The sequence below is a fragment of the Orcinus orca genome, chromosome 20 (genome assembly GCF_937001465.1).
Source record: "Orcinus orca chromosome 20, mOrcOrc1.1, whole genome shotgun sequence".
Classification (NCBI taxonomy): domain Eukaryota; kingdom Metazoa; phylum Chordata; class Mammalia; order Artiodactyla; family Delphinidae; genus Orcinus; species Orcinus orca.
In genome coordinates this window covers 41578479-41598991 of record NC_064578.1, presented here as the reverse complement: position 1 = coordinate 41598991, position 20513 = coordinate 41578479, and the positions used below count along the sequence as shown (strand labels likewise).

Genomic DNA, 20513 nt, shown 5'->3' with positions numbered 1-20513 from the left:
GCCCTCCTCTGAATCCAGAGACTGTCGCTGAGGTTTAAACCAAGGCTCTCTCTCTTTTCCAGGATGCGGCTCTCATTTCAGATAAACTCCACATAACATAAAAGACCATTTTACTTAGTGCAAAAGTTTGGGGAAAACGTTCTGGACAAGATGGAGTCAATGTACTGCTCCCTTTTCCTCCTGTTAAGTACAGCTAACAGGGGCTTCCCTGGTGGCACAGTGGTTAAGAATCCGCCTGCCAATGCAGGGCACACAGTTTCGAGCCCTGGTCCGGGAAGATCCCACATGCCTCAGAGCAACCCCGCAGAGCAACTCAGCCCGTGTGCCACAACTACTGAGCCCGCGTGTCACAACTACTGAAGCCCGCGTGCCTAGAGCCCAGCTCGGCAACAAGAGAAGCCACCGCAATGAGAAGCCCATGCACTGCAACAAAGAGTAGCCCCCACTCTCTGCAACTAGAGAAAGCCCGCATGCAGCAATGAAGACCCAATGCAGCCAAAAATAAATAAATTTATTTTTTAAAAAAGAGTACAGCTAACAGGCCTGGGCATTTATAAAGCAAACAGAAGACTGTAAAAGGTGGAGAAGAGAAGGCAGACCAGCTAAGGATCTTGGGACCCAAGGATGGCATGCTGTTGAGTCCCTGTAGTTTTCTTTTTGTTTCTTATATCCTGGACTGGGTACTGGGAAAGCCTGCAACCCTCAAAACAATAAGGACTGGATAAAAAGCTCCCAAGAAAAGCCTGTTCTCCCTAGCCAAAGGGATAGCCTAGTAAGACAGAAAACCTTTACACAATGCCTGCCTTACTCCAGTGAAAAATCTTGGGAAAAACTGCAATCCCATCCCCACCCCTGTCAGCAAAGTCTTGAGTCTAGACTGCCACCCTTGCCAGGCTCTAATGAGGTAGACTGCTAAAACAGAAGATTTAAGTAAGACTTAGAGTCTCGTAATGCAATACTCAAAATGCCCAGGATGCAACTGAAATTCACTCATCATACTAAGAGCCAGGAAAATCTCAACATGAATGGGAAACAGTCAACAGATGCCAATACTGAGATGACACAGATGTTAGAATTATCTGACAAGGATTTTTAAGCCGCCATCACAAAAATGCTTTGATGGACAATTATAATCGTGCTTGAAATAAACAAAAAGATTGAAAGCCTCAGCAAAGAAATAGAAGGTATAAAGAATGACCAAATGGAAATTTTAGAACTGAAAATACAATAACAAAAACAACAACAGCAACAAAAACCCTCAATGGAGAAGACAGAGGAAATAATCAGTAAATATGAAGACAGACAATATAAATTAACCAATCCAAAAAATAGACTGAAAAAAACAAGAGCCTTAGAAACCTGTGAGACTATAACAAAATATCTAACATTTGGGTAATCAGCATCTCAGAAGAAAAGGAGAAATAACATAGAGCTGAAAAAATAATCAAAGAAATTGTCTAGAATTTTACCAAATTTGGCAAAGGACAGATTCAAAAAGCAGAGTGAAGCCCAAGTAGGATAAACCCAAAGAAATCTATACACAGACACATTGTAATTAAACTTTTGAAAAGTAGAGAAAAAGAAAAAAATTTTGAAAGCAATGAAAGAGAAATGACACCTTACTTATAGGGGAAAAACTATTTGAACAGCAGTGGATTCTTCATCAGAAACCATGGCGGTCAGAAAAAAGTGATATGACAGTTTTCAAATGAGGAAAGAAAAGAACTGTCAGCACAGATTTCTATATCCAGCAAAAAAATATCCTTCAGGATTGAAGGAGGAATCAAGACATTTTCAGATGAAGGAAAACAAAGAGAATTTGTTGCCCTCAGACCTACCCTAAAAGAATAGCTAAAGGAAATTTTTCTAAACAGAAAGAAAATGGTGAAAGAAGGAAACTTGGAATATCAGAAAATAGAACATGGTAAGCAAAAGTATGGGTAAATACAGTAGATTTTCCTTCTCCTCTTGAGTTTTCTAAATTATGTTTGACAACTGATGCAAAAAAATTATAACAAAGTACTTGTGTTTATTCCTTGCAAGCTTCAAAATCAGTTGAGATTATGAATTTTCAAACTTCTCTAGTAAGACCAGCTATACAACTTGCAGGGCCCAGTGCAAGAGTAAAGTGCAAGGTGCCAGTTTCTCAAAAAGCTTTACATAATATTACCACATGATCCAGAAATTCCTCTTCTAGATATATAGCCAAAAGAATTGAAAGCAGGGAATTGAACAGATATTTGTACACCAGTGTTCATTGAAGCATTATTCACAACAGCTAAAAGACAGAAGCAACTCGTGTTCCTCAACAGATAAGTAGAGAAACAAAATGTAGTATATACATGCAATGGAATATTGTTCAGTCATAAAAAGGAATGAAATTCTAATACAGGCTATAACATATATAAACCTTAAAAACATTATGTTAGCCACCATCACCCTGATACCAAAAACAGACAAAGATGTCACAGAGAAAGAAAACTACAGGCCAATATCACTGATGAACATAGATGCAAAAATCCTCAACAAAATACTAGCAAACAGAATCCAACAGCACATTAAAAGGATCATACACTATGATCAAGTGGGGTTTATCCCAGGAATACAAGGATTCTTCAATATACGCAAATCAATCAATGTGATACACTACATTAACAAACTGAAGAATAAAAACCATATGATCATCTCAATAGATGCAGAAAAAGCTTTCGACAAAATTCAACACCCATTTATGATGAAAACCCTCCAGAAAGTAGGTTCAAACCCACAGCCAACATCGTCCTCAATGGTGAAAAACTGAAACCATTTCCACCAAGATCAGGAACAAGACAAGGTTGCCCACTCTCACCACTATTATTCAACATTGTTTTGGAAGTTTTAGCCACAGCAATCAGAGAAGAAAAAGAAATAAAAGGAATCCAAATCGGAAAAGAAGAAGTAAAGCTGTCACTGTTTGCAGATGACATGATACTATACATAGAGAATCCTAAAGACACTACCAGAAAACTACTAGAGCTAATCAATGAATTTGGTAGAGTAGCAGGATACAAAATTAATGCATAGAAATCTCTGGCATTCCTATACACTAATGATGAAAAATCTGAAAGTGAAATTAAGAAGACACTCCCATTTACCATTGCAACAAAAAGAATAAAATACCTAGGAATAAGCCTACCTAAGGAGACAAAAGACCTGTATGAAGAAAATTATAATACACTGATGAAAGAAATTAAAGATGATACAAATAGATGGAGAGATATATCATGTTCTTGGATTGGAAGAATCAACATTGTGAAAATGCCTATACTACCCAAGCAATCTACAGATTCAATGCAATCCCTGTCAAACTACCAATGGCATTTTTCACGGAACTAGAATAAAAAAATTCGCAATTTGTATGGAAACAAAAAAGACCCTGAATAACCAAAGCAATCTTGAGAAAGAAAAATGGAGCTGGCGGAATCAGGCTCCCTGATTTCAGACTATACTACAAAGCTACAGTAATCAAGACAGTATGGTACTGGCACAAAAACAGAAATATAGATCAATGGAACAGGATAGAAAGCCCAGAGATAAACCCAAGCACATATGGTCACCTTATCTTTGATGAAGGAGGCAAGAATATACAATGGAGAAAAGACAGCCTCTTCAATAAGTGGTGCTGGGAAAACTAGACAGCTACATGTAAAAGAATGAAATTAGAACACTCCCTAACACCATACACAAAAATAAACTCAAAATGGATTAAATACCTAAATGTAAGGCCAGACACTATCAAACTCTTAGAGGAAAACACAGGCAGAACACTCTATGACATAACTCAGAGCAAGATCCTTTTTGACCCAACTCCTAAAGAAATGGAAATAAAAACAAAAATAAACAAATGGGACCTAATGAAACTTAAAAGCTTTTGCACAGCAAAGGAAACCATAAACAAGGCGAAAAGACAACCCTCAGAATGGGAGAAAATTAGTCGCAAATGAAGCAAGTGACAAAGGATTAATCTCCAAAATTTATAAGCAGCTCAATATCAAAAAACCAAACAGCCCAATCCAAAAATAGGCAGAAGATCTAAACAGACATGTCTCCAAAGAAGATACACAGATTGCCTATAAACACATGAAAGAATTCCCAACATCATTAATCATTAGAGAAATGCAAATCAAAACTACAATGAGATATCATCTCACACCAGTCAGAATGGCCATCATCAAAAAATCTACAAACAATAAATGCTGGAGAAGGTGTGGAGAAAAGGGAACCCTCTTGCACTGTTGGTGGGAATGTAAATTGATACAGTCTCTATGGAGAACAGTATGGAGGTTCCTTAAAAAACTAAAAATAAAACTACGGTATGACCCAGCAATCCCACTACTGGGCATATACCCTGAGAAAACCATAATTCAAAAAGAGTCATGTACCACAATGTTCATTGCAGCTCTATTTACAATAGCCAGGACATGGAAGCAACCTAAGTGTCCATAATGGACCTAGAGTCTGTCATACAGAGTGAAGTCAGTCAGAAAGAGAAAAACAAATACCATATGCTAACACATATATATGGAATCTAAAAAAAAAAGGGGCATGAAGAACCTAGGGGCAAGATGGGAATAAAGACGCAGACCTACTAGAGAATGGACTTGAGGACATAGGGAGGGGGAAGGGTAAGCTGGGACAAAGTGAGAGAGTGGCATGGACATATATACACTACCAAATGTAAAATAGATAGCTAATGGGAAGCAGCCGCATAGCACAGGGAGATCAGCTCGGTGCTTTGTGATCACCTAGAGGGGTGGGATAGGGAGAGTGGGAGCGAGGGAGATGCAAGAGGGAAGAGCTATGGGGATATATGTATATGTATAGCTGATTCACTTTGGTATAAAGCAGAAACTAACACTCCATTGTAAAGCAGTTATACTCCAATAAAGATGTTAAAAAACAAAACAAAACATTATGTTAGATGAAATAAGCCAGACACAAAAGGACAAATAATGTATGATTCCATTCATATGAAATTTCTAGTATAAGAAAATTCATAGAGGCAGAAAGTAGAATAGAGGTTACTAGGGGCTAGGGTTGGGGAGAGTGGGGAATTATTATTAACAGGTACCGAGTTTCTGTTTGGGTGATAAAAGGGTTTTGGAAATAGAAAGTGGTGGTGGTTGCACAATATTGTAAATGTAATGTCAGTGAAATAAGTTTAAAATGATTAAAATTCTATATTTTACCACAATTAAAAAATAATAATGTAATATCCCCCAAACCACTGAATTGTACACTGGAAATGGGTGAGTTGTATGATGTGTATGAATTATATCTCAATAAAGCTGTTAAGGAAGGCAGCCAGCAGGCAGGAAGGAAGGGGGAAAAGTGATGGCTTCTGGGGAAACAATGGTTACGAGACAGGTAAGAGAGAGATTTTTCACTATATATCTTTTTGTACCTTTTAAATTTTGTACTGTGTTGCATGCTTTACATTTTCAAAAAGTAAATTACATATTTTTAAAATAAAAAATTCGAGGTCCCTTGTTCAAAAATGAAGAATTTCAAGATATCAACGGCAGAGCATGAAATCAAGTGTGAGACTTTCCGTGTGTGGAGTCCTGTGTAACTTCAGAGGTTCATGCCATGAAGCCAGCCCTGTGCTGTAGCCCTGAGAATCCTTGTCTATGTTTTCTTGCTAAAAGCTACATTTCCAGAAAATTCACAAATGTGGGTCAATCCAATATACCAATAGACATTTTCCTTAGCTCCCTTTCCACCCTCCTTGGGGAAACAAAGTGGAGTGGATTGTGACACCCACAGCTGGAGCTGCGGCCGCCTCTGCTGCGTCACCCTCCTCACTGCCACCACGGAGTAGGTCTAAGGAGCAGGGCAGGTGTCCCACGGCCCCTCCCGACCCTGGTGTCCACGGGAATCACCCTTGGTAACAGAGCCCGTGCTGAGCGCCCACCATGCAGCCTGTGTGTTATCTCGTGCAGACCTCACCTGGGCTCAGTTTGCAGGTGAGGAAACTAAGGTCCAAGGTCACGCAGGATGAGAACCTGCACTCTCTTAACCCCGGGCCAGACCCCCAGGGGAAAGCCTGGTCCAGGCCAGCCGGGCTCGTAACTGAGCCGAGCGGGCAGGGTGACAGGGCATATGCACATTCTGGGATCCTGACTCCAAGGCCCGCTGGAGAGGGCTGGCCACCCACTTGGTGCTGGTGGCCACAGACAAAGTGACCCTTGCAGGCCCTGGATTATCAGATCTTCCCATTTTACATGGGATGCTGGAAATCCACATTTTGGGGTGGGAGTGGGACACTGCACAATGTTTACCAGTGTTGGCTCACACTGAAATGAATGCATCTGAGGGCCGTCCCAGCCCAGGGACCACAGCTAGTGGTTTCCCCCTGCCTGTCGGTCCCCTTCCCTTTCTCCACCTCCAGCCTCCTCACAGCACCAGCGGACCATAGTTGGAGATGCCCCACATTGACACCAGCTGGGGAGCCAAAGGGGCACAGGCCGAATCCAGGAGGGCGTGAAGGGGGACTCCCACCCACCTCCCTGCTGCAGGATGCTGCCCGGCCTCCCAGGGCCTCCTCACTTGGTGATGGTGAGCAGCGTGGCCTGGGATGTCACATCCCAGATCTTGATGCTCCTGTCCAGTGAGACGGAAGCCACCTTCTGGCTGTCTGGGTCAAAGCAGCACGCTGTGACCGACATCCTGTGATGATCTGAGGCACAAGGAAAGTGACTCGTTACCGTGCGTTCCATACTCTGGGCCACAGGCTCCAAGGGACGCAGAGGCTCACCCTGCTCCCCTAGACAGCGACAGTATTACAGAGATGCAACTCTGGTTTTCACAAGGGACTCTGCACTCACACAAAGTGCCTGCCGTGAACCAGGCTTTGGAGAAGGAGCACTGCCCCCCGCCCCTGCCGCTGCCCCTGCAGAGCTCCCACGTGGACGCGGAGACACCCTTGAGCAGGCAACGATCTGCAGCATATGCCATGGCTCCCAGCCAGCAGAAGGAAGCCTGGCCCAGCCCCGAGAAGTCGAGGAAGGGACCTAAAAGTTATCGAGGGAAGCAGGAAAGGAAGAGTGCTCTAGGCAGAAGGACAGCACGTGCCAAGGTCCAGCGTGGGGAGAGAGCATGGAGGGGCGTGGCGTGCAGCTAGAACTCCGAGCATGAGGAGAGGTAGAGTGTGCGGTGATACATTAAGGAAATATGCAAGCTGTGGGGCAGTGCACCTATCACGGTGCCATGTTGATAAAAATACAATAAATGCATGTGGGAAGTAGTACTGTGTGTGTGCAAACACACACACACACACACACACGAAGGCCACCCAGCAATGTACTGTTAATACGTACCTCCAGGGAGGAGTCCAAACAGGTACGGCAGCCTTGCTCTTTTTACTTTACACACTTACTAATTTTTTTTTTACAATGATTATGTATTTTTTAACTTTTTCTTTTGAGATAACTGTTAACTCACATGCAGTTGTAAGGAATAATACAGAGAGATCCCATCACCCAGTTTCCCCCAGTGATAACATCTTGCATAATCATTATATAGGATTACAACTGGGAAATTGACATACGATGATTTTTTTTCCGTAGATGCCATTCTGTTCTTTTTCTAATTGTCTGAATTTGTTTCTTTCTACATGACAATGAATAATAATAATATTGCAAATCATCAGCATTGTAAAACACAATAAATACTTTACATGCATTATTAATAATCAGTGTGATAATTATTTTTATATTTAAAAATGACAGATCAAAATGTTAAGAAGGCTGGGACTCCACTCAATAAAGAATTGGGCTTTAAATGTCCACGTGAGGTTGGAGCAGAGCACTGCTTCATTTATTACAAGCACGAGACTGAACGGAAAATCCTTAAGCAGTCTTAGTTTTAACTGCCTGTGCATTTATCAATCAATGTCCCATCTTTAATGATGTGATTCATAGCATTGCAGGTTCACCAAATAAAGCAATCGAAAGTCACTGTCTGTCAAGTGACAAGTGGCTGTTACCACAGACAGAATAGAGCAGGGAGCCCATGCAAACTCACCTTTGATGTGGGACACGGTGGTGGTGTCTTCCGCGTCTGTTATACAGATTCCATGGTCCACATCCAAGCCTGAGACCACGTATTTACCATCAGGGGAAAACTTACAGGAGACTATGAAGGTTTCATGACTGAGCTTCCACTGAAATAGGGCAACAATCCAAAGGTTTTCTCTCTAGCCCAGCATTCCAGCAGGACTTTCTGAAATGTTCTCTCTATGTACTGTTCGGTATGCCAGCCACTGGCCACATGTGGCCATGGAGTACTTGTAATAGGCTGGTGCAAATAAGGAACTGAATTTTCGTTTGTTTAGTTTTCATGAATTAATTTTTAATTAATAAATGTAATTAATGTGTGTCTAGGACAGATGAACAAGGATAGCAAGCACCTAGCAGAACTGGCAGCAAGGTTCTAGTAATGGCCAACTTTATTTTTATTTTTTTTTTTGGCTGCACCAAGTGGCTTGTGGGATCTTAGCTTCCCGACCAGGGATCGGACCCGAGCCCTCGGCAGTGAAAGCGCAGAGTCCTAACCACTGGACCGCCAGGGAATGCCCCCCGGCCAACTTTTTTCTTGTTCAGTTTGGTAAGTGTTTATTGAATGTCTGCCCTGTGGACAAGACCCTACAACCTCAGCCCCTTGGGACGAAGAGCTACTCAACATATTTAGGAAAGGAGGATCTCTCTGTATGTTCTAAATTATGGTATTGCCATTGTGAAGGTTTTTAAATATGCCCACCAATTCTTTGATAGTCCTCCCTCCACAAGCTGGAGCTTAATTACCTGCCCCAAGAGTGTGGGCTCAACTTAGTGACTCATTTCTTTGAATACAATATGGCAGAAGGGATAGTGTATGACTAGGTCATAAAAGAAACCAGGGCTTTCTCCAAAGAAGAAATACAGATGGCCAAAAAGCACATGAAAAGATGCTCAATGTCGTTAATTATTAGAGAAATGCAAATCAAAACCATAATGAGGTATCACCTCACACTGTTCAGAATAGCCATCATCAGAATAATAAACGGAAAGGGTGTGGAGAAAAGGGAACCCTCTTACACTGTTGGTGGGAATGTAAATTGGTGCAGCCACTGTGGTTCCTTAAAAAACTAAAAATAGAGTTACCATATGATCCAGCCATCCCACTCCTGGGCATATATCTGGAAAAGTTGAAAACTTTAATTCAAAAAGATACATGCACCCCAATGTACATAGCAGAACTATTTACAATAGCCAAGACATGGAAGCAACCTAAAGTCCATTAACAGATGAATGAGATGTGGTATAAATATACAATGGAATATTACTCAGCCATTAAAAAGAATGAATTATTGCCATTTGCAGCAACACGGTTGGACCTAGAAATTATTGTACTCAGTGAAGTAAGTCAGACAGAGAAAGATAAATATCACATGATACCACTTATACGTGGAATCTAAAAAAATGATACAAATGGACTTATTTAAAAACAAAATAGGGACTTCCTTGGTGGTCCAGTACTCCCAATGCAGGGGGCCCAGGGGGCTGAGGTTCGATCCCTGGTCAGGGAACTAGATCCTACATGTGGCAACTTTGTTGCCACACACAGCAACGAAGATCCCACATGCTGCAAATAAGACCCGGTGCAGCCAAATAAATAAATTAGAAATAAGCATTTGGGAAAATGCTCGAAGTCAGGAGTAACTGATGCTCCTATATCTGCTAGTATATAATGACACTATGTTGCCAACAGAATATACTTGCCCGTGTTCACATTTAACATGTGTATAGGAAAAGAGACACCAAGGTGTTAACTGTAATCTCTGGGAGTTGTTTTAAGGTTTCTGTGTTTGTTTTTTTGAACTTGGCTTATCTTGTCTTTCCAAAAATTGTTTACAATGAGTATAAATTGATCTTCACACCAGGAAGGAAGATTTTTTTTTTTAAGGAGAGAAAAGTGGAGGAAGGGAGAGGAGAGGTGATGAGAAGCTGCTGGGGGAAGGGCGATGGGGATGGGACAGGAGACCCTGAGGAACCCCTGGAGCAGGGTCAGGGCTGCCTGGCTACCAGGCAGGAGAGAGAGGGGGATCTCGGGCCAGTTTGGATGGATGGATGGTGGTACCCTCTTAGATGGAGGACAGATTGGGAAGGGCCCAGAAGCCTCGTGCTTTGGCCATGTGCATGGCCTTTGTCCCAAGGCCTCAGCTCTGCCTCTTGCCCCATCAAAAGCAGACATCCCTAGGGGAGGGTCTCTTTTCCCATGCAGTTCCCTCCGCCTGGAATGCCACCTCCCACACCCACCTCCACTTCTTCCCTTTTTCCACATCCTCCCCATGCCTCAAAGAGAGCCCTCTTCTGCCTGCTTCAGAAAGCCTTCCTTCCCTGAAGGCCACCCTCCATCATTTTGGGTCCCTGAGAAAATTTTCCTTTCCTGAAAGATTGGCTACCCTTCACACTCCACGCCCAGCTCAAGGCCACTTAAGGCCCAGTCAAGACCCTGTGCTCTGAATTCTGCTGAGTGCACCAGAGTGACCTCAATGGGAAGGAAATCCAAAAAAGAGGGGATATATGTATATGTATAACTGACTCATTTTGCTGTACAGTAGAAACCAGCACAACACTGTAAAGCAACTATACTCCCATAAAAGTTAATTTTACAAAAAGACCCTGTGCTGTGATGTCTCCATTAGGGCAAAGCATACGTACCAGCAGCTTGCCTGTTTCAAGGTCCCAAGCCCTCACTGTTTTGTCGTAAGATGCTGCAATAATTCTGGAAATAAAATGACAAACATAGGGTCTTAATGACCCAGATTATTATGCCTGTGGTTTCTATGGAAAAAAAATAGGAAATTTTTACAGAAAATTTCTATAGTTTAGGACCAAGATTGCAAATAATACCTGAATCTTCCTAAAGATGTTCCATGAGCGCCCCCCCGGAGAACAGAGGTTCTCAGTGAAAACAGAGAGCCCCTAACACAGAAGGCACCACAGCACCATTCTCTTCTTTAATCCCTCAGTCACACAAATATGTTCTTTTATATCTGGGGCGTTAAAGGTATCATTTCTTCTGTTCTGTAATTGTCTTCTTCTAGAAGGAGCTAAAACTCACAAGGATCAGTCACTTCTTTCTCTGGTCACTTGTCTGTATTTTTACAGGAAAAGACTTTCGTAGCTCATCTCATTCTGAAATGCTTTCTTGTACATTTAGTAAAATAATATAAGTGTACCCTTGTCTTCTTATATTTCATGTTTCTGTGACAGTCTCTGTCCTCTATGTAAGATAAATTCCCACGAAACTTAAATTCCCACACTAGTTTTCACTAGCAGACTAATTTTGTAGCTGCTGCTCAGGATAAAAGTGAATCCACTTTAAAGCAAATCCCCTTTTAAAGGCCCGTCTCGCATCTGTGTGAGGGGTAAATGCAAGTGCATCCCAGAGGCTGCCTCCCAGCCCCTAGGCTGCCTCCCAGCCCCGACGCTCCCCAGGTGACAGCTTGGGCTTCCCTCTACTTCCTGCGTCTCAGTTTCCCCTGTGAAATGAGGTCCTGGACTGAATCGCTAGTGAGCCTCGCAGCTGACCCAGTCCACAGGTGTGACTGCAGGAAATAAACTCCGTGAAGAACATTCAGACTGGCTTCAGCCACAATAAAATTTGCCTTTTAGCATTTTAAATTTTCAAAGAGTTATCACATCTACTTGATTCTCACAGCAAAAGATGGGAACCATGAGACCGATATATGGGAGTAAGGTTGGGTATTTGCTTAAGAGACAGTGAACCGACCCGGGCATGCTGTGTGCTGGCCTACTCTTCCCTCTCACTTTCCTGACCAGAGTAAAATGAGGGCAAGTCACCTTCTGCTGTCAGCCGTGACGCTGCATTCTAAAACAGGAGCTCCGGGCCCCGGCTCAAAATTCCGAACAACAGATCCATCCACGGCATCCTCAGAACAGCGGGAGAGAGGGGGAGAGGGCCAGAGGTCACTGAGGTGTCGGCTGAAGCTGTGATTGAGTTCAACATCAGCCCTGGGCTTGTCTGAGAACCTTGAGAACCTGAGAACCTTGCCCTATGACTCTCACCCAGCTCAGAGGGGCAAAAGGACTTCCCCTCCACCCCCAAAGCAGGAAGGACACCCTCGCCGGCAACCCCGGGAAAACTCCCCCTCGATCCCACAGTGGCCGATGGAAACAGGCGGCTCTGAGGGCAGAGCTGCAAACGGGTAATTTTCTCATTCTCTACCGGCCAAAGAGGCGCCACAAAATCTAGCAAGATCTTTCAAGAACTTTTTACAAGTTCCCACTGTTTGACCCAGCAATTCTATCCTGAGGGGGTCTCCCTTAAGGAGATAATCTGAGTTGTGGCATGCATGAAAAAGGTTTGTCACGTGTTAGAGGGGACAGACGGCAAACACACCGGCAACAGTCTGTGTCCACCTAAAGGGGGCAGTTAAAACAAATTTGAGCACTCCCAACAGTGGGGCCCAAGCAACTCTGATCACACTGAAGGGAGATAACTGCAGAATAGGATGAGAACAGAGCAGGGTAATAAGTGACAATAGGATGGGAACAATCGGGGTACCAAAGTGAAGGGTGCGTGCTGGGGCAGAGATAAAATACTTTCAGTAAGAAATGTGTCCACAGCTTTTCAGGATAAGCAGGGGTGGAAAGTCCCCTTGAAACAAATGTTATTAGTAAGACAGTGAATTCATAGAAAGGCCTTGCACTGTTATATGAAATTATGGTGCCCGGTTGGGGGAGCTTTTGGCCTGATCAGGGCAGGCCTGGGACAATTCTTCCTGATATGCAGAGATCACTTTGCATGAAGACCCCAAGCCTGCTGGGAGGCAAAGGACCCTGTGTCAGGGGTCCCCAAGACCACCCCCGGGATTGGTGATTCTCCAGGACTCACAGGACTCTGAATATAGTCGTGCTCACGGCTAAGATTTATTACAGCCAAAGGACGCAAAGCAAAATCAGCAAAGGGAAGGGTACATGGGGTGAGGTCCAGAGGAAACCAGGCACTGCTTGCAAGAGTCTCTCTCTGTGGGTCACACGGGACATGCTTAATTCCTGCAGCAACCAGTTGTAACAACATGTGTGAGGTGCTGTCTACCGGGGAGACGCACCTGAACCTCGGGGCCCAGGTTTTTATCGGGGTCGGGTGACACACACACTCTGCAGCGTGCACCAGAATTCCAGACTCCCAGAAGGAGAGCCGGTGTACAGCATCAACCGCGTGGTTTGCACAAACCGTCCGTGAGGCCCCTTTATCACTTAGGGAAAGATTCGTATGACTATAGAACACTGTTTACCAGTCAAGTTCCCAGATGCCAGCCAAGGCCAGCCTTGCCAGTGGGCCTTTCCAAGGACAGCAGTCTCAGGCCTCCCGTGCGAACTCTTTTCTGCACAGACCCAGTCCCCCAACCCCTGCTCCGTGAAACTTGAAACGGTGCGGTTGTGTTTGGGTGAACCCAGCAGGCCTTAATCAAAGCCCACCGACAGGAAGAGATCCCAGAGAGGAATTCATGGGAGCAGGACACATTCAGGCTGGAGGCCCAGCTCATGAGCCTCGTGGCTTGGGAAGAAAGGGCTGGTTCTGACAGCCTGTGATCCAGCCTCCCTGGCTGGTGTGTTGCTCTAGGACAAACATTGTCCGGGAACTAAGAAAATGATCGTCGTGGGGCCTGGGGCTGAGGCCCACTGAGGTCCGTGCAGGGCCCCGGGCCAGTTAAGGGCAGAACTAGAATGGACTGTGCAGGTTCAGCGTTCAATAGTGCTGCCATATGGCCAAGAGGAGGAATAGCAACCACGGACAGATAACTCTCTTGGAAAATGTGCACAGTCATGAATGATTTGGCAGGAGATATTCAATAGACGGCAATACAAGCCAGATGTTGTTAGTGAATTCCAAAGACAGTGGAAATGTCTCTGTTTTGTATTGAATGTTTCTTGAAATAAATGGGTCATTGGCTAGGGGTGTGAGAAGACAAATAAAGACAGTTTCCCCTTCACCGGGCATTTGGAACCAGGAATTCTTTCTGTGGACTCAGATAATTTAAGGGGAGATGTTGGTCGGACTTTGAATGAATGGGGAGGAAGGGGTTCTAATAAGTGGTTAGAAACATAAAGGAGTTGTGACAATATTTGTAGCCCAAGTTTACTGTGATTATATAAACAGTTTTTCTGTATGGTTTCAATTTCATAAATGTGTGTATACATGTGCGAACAGGAAAAAGAAAAGCTACACTCCAACATTTTCATGGTAGTTAACTCAGGGTTCATGGAAGGATGTTTTATTTTCTTCTTTGTGTCTTTATGTATTTTGGTGATAAAACCATATTACCTTCATAGTATGAGAAAAACTACCAGTGATTTTTTTTTTTTACAATGATTGGAAAGAGATGTACCATATCAGAGAGAGACTGGGCACACGACTAAGAATACTTTTTTTCTCAGCTTCTTCATACATTTATGGTCTTTCTAAATTATTCACAGTGATCTGCAGTTAGGGGAAAGGGACCTTTTTAAAAGATTAAATCAGAAGTTTGGCTTTGGGTGGGTTGAGAGGAAGGACTGGAGATGGAAGACGGTGAGAGTGGAGGAGAGAAGGGAGAGGCAAGGAGACACTTGCCCAAGATACTGTGACAGAGAAGGTGATGTGCAGGGTAATGGCTTAGTCATCTCCTGAGGGAGGGCTCGTGCCACGAGCTGCCGCTGGGGCAGGGAGAGCCACAGGAGGAGCCAGGAGCAGAGAAAAAGATGGGGAAAAGAGAGCCAGGAGGGGGAAAGAGGACCATTGGAGGGGCAGCCAAGGCAGGGAGACCAGAGAACTAGTGATTCTGCAACTAGGGGTGGAGGTGTGAAGGAGGGCAGAGGGACGGAGGGGGCAGCTGGAGAAGGTGGTGGCAGGGGGTGGGGCTGTGAGTAAGTCAGGTATTGAGGACGCTTGGGCAGGCTGAAGTGACGGGGTCCTGGCTGGGGCACGGAGTAGGTAGGGAGCCAGGGCAGTGAAGCTGCTGTGGGAGCCAAGGACATCTGGATGGATGGTCCCTAATCTTGGGACAACAAAAGAAAACAGGCAGATGTCCCCTTATAGAGACAGAAGCCCTCTGGCCAAAATAGACAGAAGCCCCTGAGAGTCCTTCCACTGACTCAGAAGGTGAGAAGAACGTGAGAAGCATCTGAAGATGACAAAGCAAAATGCACACTTGGAAAGTCACCATTCCCCCCTCCCCCTGGGTGACAACCAGCAGAGACCCCCTCACCCCCAGGCCTTCTCAGTCATCCCAGAGGGTTGGGAAAGGGCTTAGGGTTCCCAGAGGAAGCAGTGGTTTTCCCAACAAGATCATGGGGATGGGTGGGGGGATGGGGGGTGGATAAGAGCCACAGAAAAGGAGAGAGCGGATGTCTGTCGGGACCTGGTATGGGCCAGGCAGGCCCTGGGGTGGCCCCAGCACACGGCTGATCCTGTGAGGCCTGGGGAGGTTCAGGGAGGCCCGGGAGGTCATGTAACCACCCAGGGTCAAACAGCTGGTAGGTCACTAATGCGGGGCCCGAACCACTTGGATAGCCCCAAACCCTCCTGCCCAGTCTGCCTGGCTTGGTACCCGCCAAGACCCAGAAGATGACCCAGAAGATGCTCCTCCAAGGTGATCCGGAGGGTAAGGAGCTACCCTCTACCTAGTCACCCAAAGCAGAACCCAGGAACCAGCCTTGACTCACTCCGCCCTGTTCCCCTCCTGCCCCTGAAGCCAGATGAGACAGCAAAACTCGGAACTGACCGTCCTTCCCCGTGGGCCCTGCCCCCGCCACACAGTCCTCTGTGGCCTGGCCCCTGATGGCCACTGCCATCTCCCAGCCCTGCTCCCTCCTCACCCGCTCCCGACTGACCAGCAGTGCCCCCAAGCAGGCCCACTAGAGTCTGCTGGCTGTGCCCAGAAGACTTTGGAAGAGTTCTTGGTGGCCACCTCCCTGTAACCTCATCTGACCACCACATCCCTGTTCCTCTGCCCCTGCTTCCTGCACCCTGTGGCACTGACCTGTGCTCAGGCCTACCTCTCCCAATCACCCTTCATGGACAGGTCCCAGGTCTGGCCACTTTTCTGTCCTCTTGTGATCCCCTAGGCCTAGCCATAATACCATCTCTGTGGATGGAACTGAATATTCCAAACGAGAAGGAGGCCCAGAGAGATAACACAGCTCAGAGACCCCAGCTAGGTCTCAGGCACAGCCTCTAACAAAAGGTGGTGAGCTCCTGGTCCAGCGGTCTCCATCCCTGCTCCCACTGTTTCTAAATTAACAGGCAGACAGCAGACACACTAACTTCATCTCTCTCCAGTGACTTGAAACTAGGGTGAGCCCTCACTTTGCTGCTTCTTCTTGCACTTTGCTCAGAAAGGTCTCTCCAAATCTTTGGGATCCTTGAATGTCTGGGAACTCAGTACCAGGGAACTCTCCACAAGAGGAGACATAAGCTTATGGGACGTTTGGGTTCCACCTAACACTGGGCCACCTACCCACAGCTTCACGGTGCAGTCATAGGAGCCACTGAGGACCTTTGTGTCATCCACACAGAAGTGACAGGAACTCACAATGTGCTGGTGTCCCCTCATAATTTTAAATGGGATCTGAAAAAAGGATAGACTGAATGAGTTCAGAAGGTTGCAGAATACCAGATCAATAGTTTAAAAATCAATAGTATTCCTATACACTTGCAACGAACAATCCAGAAAAAAAATTAAGAAGAAAATTGCATTTACAAAAGCATCAAAATAGGAATAAATTTAACCAAAAAAGTGTAATACTTATACTCTGAAAATTACAAAACATCATTAAAATAAATTTTAGAAGACTTAAATAAATGGAAAAGCGACCCATGTTCATGGATTATCAGACTTACTATTCTGATGAAAATACCCTCCAAAGTGATCTACAGATTCAACACCATCCCATCAAAATCCCAGCAGACTTCTTTTCTAAAACTGACAAGCTGATCCTGGTATCAGAGAGACAGCAGTGAGCGGTCCTGAAGAGAGATCTTAGTTCCCTGCCCAGGAATTGAACCTGGGCAGCTTGGATGAAAACCAGGAATCCTAGTCGCTAGACCACCAGGGGCTAGAGGCTAGATGCAAACTTCCCCTGGCCCTTGCCCCATCTGAAAAATGAATTTCTCAAAGGGGCAAAAATTGTAAAAACAGGTCCAAAATTTATGATTAGAGACACAGCACAACAAGTGGGAGAGCACACAGAGAAACAGTTTGTTTATTTAAGACAGAAGCAAGGCAGAAATACACACCTGGAGAGAAAGACTGTGGGCGTCCCCCCTAATGAGGAGGAGTGCAGTAAAGAGGCGGTTAAATCATTTATAAAGGGTAGTTCTTCCACATCTTTGTTTACCTTTGGCCAGCTTTCTTAGTTCTTTTCCCACATCTGACTTGTTCTAGGACACTCCCCAACATGCACGCACATCGTTTTGTCAAGATGGATTCCAGCGCAGAGGCTTGTGGAGGCTCGGCGTCACCTGTTATGGGGTGGTGGGCCCTCCTTTTTGAACCCCAAGGAGTCTTTCTGCACCTGTGCAGTCAGGGAGTTTTCCTTGACCTCAGGAGTGGTCGTCTTATCTTTTTACTCCAGCAGAGCTCAGCTCCTGCCATTAACCTCCTCCTTGGAGTGTCCAGGGAGAACAAAGCTTCGATTGTACTCCACTTGACAAAAACCAGCTGTTCAGCCCAGGGGCCCATCTACCTCCTACCTCAATCCTAAAATTTATACAGAAACTCAAGGGAAGCAGAATAGCCAAAAAAACTCTTGTAAAGGAACAAAGGTAGAGGTCTCACAATTTCCAATTTCAAAACAATTTTCAAAACATACAAAGAGACAGTAATCAAGAAAGTGTAGTGCTAGCATAAGGATAGACATATAGATGGATGAAATAGAACTAATAATCCAGAAATAAGCACTCATATTTTTGGTCACCTGATTTTCAACAAGTGTGCCAAGATAATTAAAAAGGGAAAGAAAAATCTTTTCGACAAATTGTGCTGGGACAAGTGAATATCCACATGCAAAAGAATGAAGTTGGACCCTTACCTCGTACCATATACAAACATTAACTCAAAATGGATCAAAGGCCTAAATGTGAGAGCTAAAATTACAAGCCTCTTAGAAGAAAACATGGGTGGAAACCTTTGTGAATTTGCATTAGTCAGTGGTTTCTTAGATATGACAACAAAAGCACAAGCAGCAGCCGCAACAACAACAACAATGATAAACTGGACATTATCAAAATAAAAAACTCTTGTGCTTCAAGAGACACCATCAAGAAAGTGAAAAACAACCCATACGATGGAAGAACATTTTTGAAAATCATATACCAGGTAAGGGACTTGTGTCTAGAATACGTAAAACACACTTCAAACTCAACAATAAAGAAACAAACAATCCAATTTTAAAATAGGCAAATGATTTGAATAGGCGTTTCTCCAAAAAAGATATGTGAATAATCTATAAGCACTTGGAAACGTGCTCAACATCTTAAGCCATTAGGGAAATGTAAATCAAAACCATATTGTGTAAAGAGAGTAAATCCTAAAAGTTCTCATCACAAGGAAAAAAATATTATCTATCTCTTTCATGTTGTATCTATATGAGATGATGGATGTTCACTAAACCTATTATGGTAATCATTTCATGATGTATGTAAGTCAAAACATTATGTTGTACACCTTAAGCTTATGCAGTGCCGTATGTCAATTATGCCTCGATAAAACTGGGGAAGAAAAGACATTCGATTATAGCACCTAAATATAAAAAACAGAACAAACCAACCAAACAAAGAAACATATTGAGCTACCACTTCATACCTAGTTGAATGTCTGTAATCAAAAAATCAAACAATAGGGCCTCCCTGCTGGCGCAGTGGTTGAGAGTCCACCTGCCGATGCAGGGGACACGGGTTCGTGCCCCGGTCCAGGAAGATCCCACATGCCATGGAATGGCTGGGCCCGTGAGCCATGGCTGCTGAGCCTGCGCGTCCGGAGCCTGTGCTCCGCAGCGGCAGAGGCCACAACAGTGAGAGGCCCACGTACCGCAAAAACAAAACAAAACAAAACAAAACAAAAACAAAAACAAAAAAATCAGACAATAACAAGAGAAATCGGAACTCTCATACAGGGCTGGTGTGAATGTAAAATCGTGCAGCCACTTTGGAAAATAGTTCAGCAATTCCTCAAAATTTAAACATACGTGTTAACTTATGATCCAGCAACTTTACTTCTAGGTTTTTACCTAAGAAAAATGAAACCAAATGTCCACATAAAAACTTGAACATGGGCATTCATAGAAATATTATTCATAATAATCAAAAACTGGAAACACCACACACCTATGGTCAATTAATCTTCAACAAAGGAGGCAAGAATATACAATGGAGAAAAAAACATTCTCTTCAGCAAGTAGCGTGGGGAAGCTGGACAGCTACATGTAAAACAATGAAGTTAGACCACTCCCTCTCACACCATACACAAAAAATAAACTCAAAATGGCTTAAAGACTTAAATATAAGACATGACAGCATAAAACTCATAGAAGAGAACATAGGCAAAACATTCTCTGATGTAAATCATAGCAATGTTTTCTTAGGTCAGACTCCCAAGGCAAAAGAAGTAAAAGCAAAAATAACCAAATAGGACCTAATCAAACTTACAGGCTTTTATGCAGCAAAGAAAACCATAAACAAAATGAAAAGACAACCTACGAGTAGGAGAAAATATTTGCAAATGAAGCTGCAACTGACAAGAGCTTAATTTCCAAAATATACAAACAGCTCACAGGACTCAACAACAAAAACAAAACAAACAGCCCAATCAAGAAAAGGGGCAGGGGCTTCCCTGGTGGCGCAGTGGTTGAGAGTCCGCCTGCCGATGCAGGGGACACGGGTTCGTGCCCCGGTCTGGGAAGATCCCACATGCTGCGGAGCGGCTAGTCTCGTGAGCCATGGCCGCTGAGCCTGCATGTCCGGAGGCTGTGCTCTGCAACGGGAGAGGCCACAGCAGTGAGAGGCCCGCATACAGAAAAAAAAAAAAAAAAGTGCTGAAAGAAGCCAGAGGAAAAAACACCTTACCTATAGAGGAGCAAGGATAAGCCTGACATCCAGCTTCTCCTCAGAAACCATGCAAGTAAGAAGAGACTGGGGACTTCCCTGGTGGCACAGTGGTTGAGAGTCTGCCTGCAAATGCAGGGGACACGGGTTCGAGCCCTGGTCTGAGAGGATCCCACATGCCGTGGAGCAACTAGGCCCGTGCGCCACAACGGCTGAGCCTGTGCGCCACAACGGCTGAGCCTGTGCGCCACAACGGCTGAGCCCACGTGCCACAACTATTGAAGCCTGCGCACCTAAGGCCCGTGCTCTGCAACAGGAGAAGCCACCGCAATGAGAAGTCTGTGCACCGCAACGAAGAGTAGCCCCTGCTCGCTGCACGC

The 20513-nt window shown here is 44.5% G+C and overlaps 1 protein-coding gene across 1 annotated transcript in view; it reads right to left on the bottom strand.

Moving 5' to 3' along the window:
- Nucleotides 1-20513, bottom strand: part of WDR88 (WD repeat domain 88) — a 37861-nt gene that overhangs the window by 9162 nt on the left and 8186 nt on the right. The window contains exons 2-6 of the mRNA XM_033413812.2: nucleotides 16550-16660; nucleotides 11889-11977; nucleotides 10743-10806; nucleotides 8065-8203; nucleotides 6589-6718 (exon numbers count right to left, since the gene is read on the bottom strand). Coding sequence (XP_033269703.1) covers nucleotides 6589-6718; nucleotides 8065-8203; nucleotides 10743-10806; nucleotides 11889-11977; nucleotides 16550-16660 — 533 coding nt within the window. The remainder of the gene's footprint in view (nucleotides 1-6588; nucleotides 6719-8064; nucleotides 8204-10742; nucleotides 10807-11888; nucleotides 11978-16549; nucleotides 16661-20513) is intronic.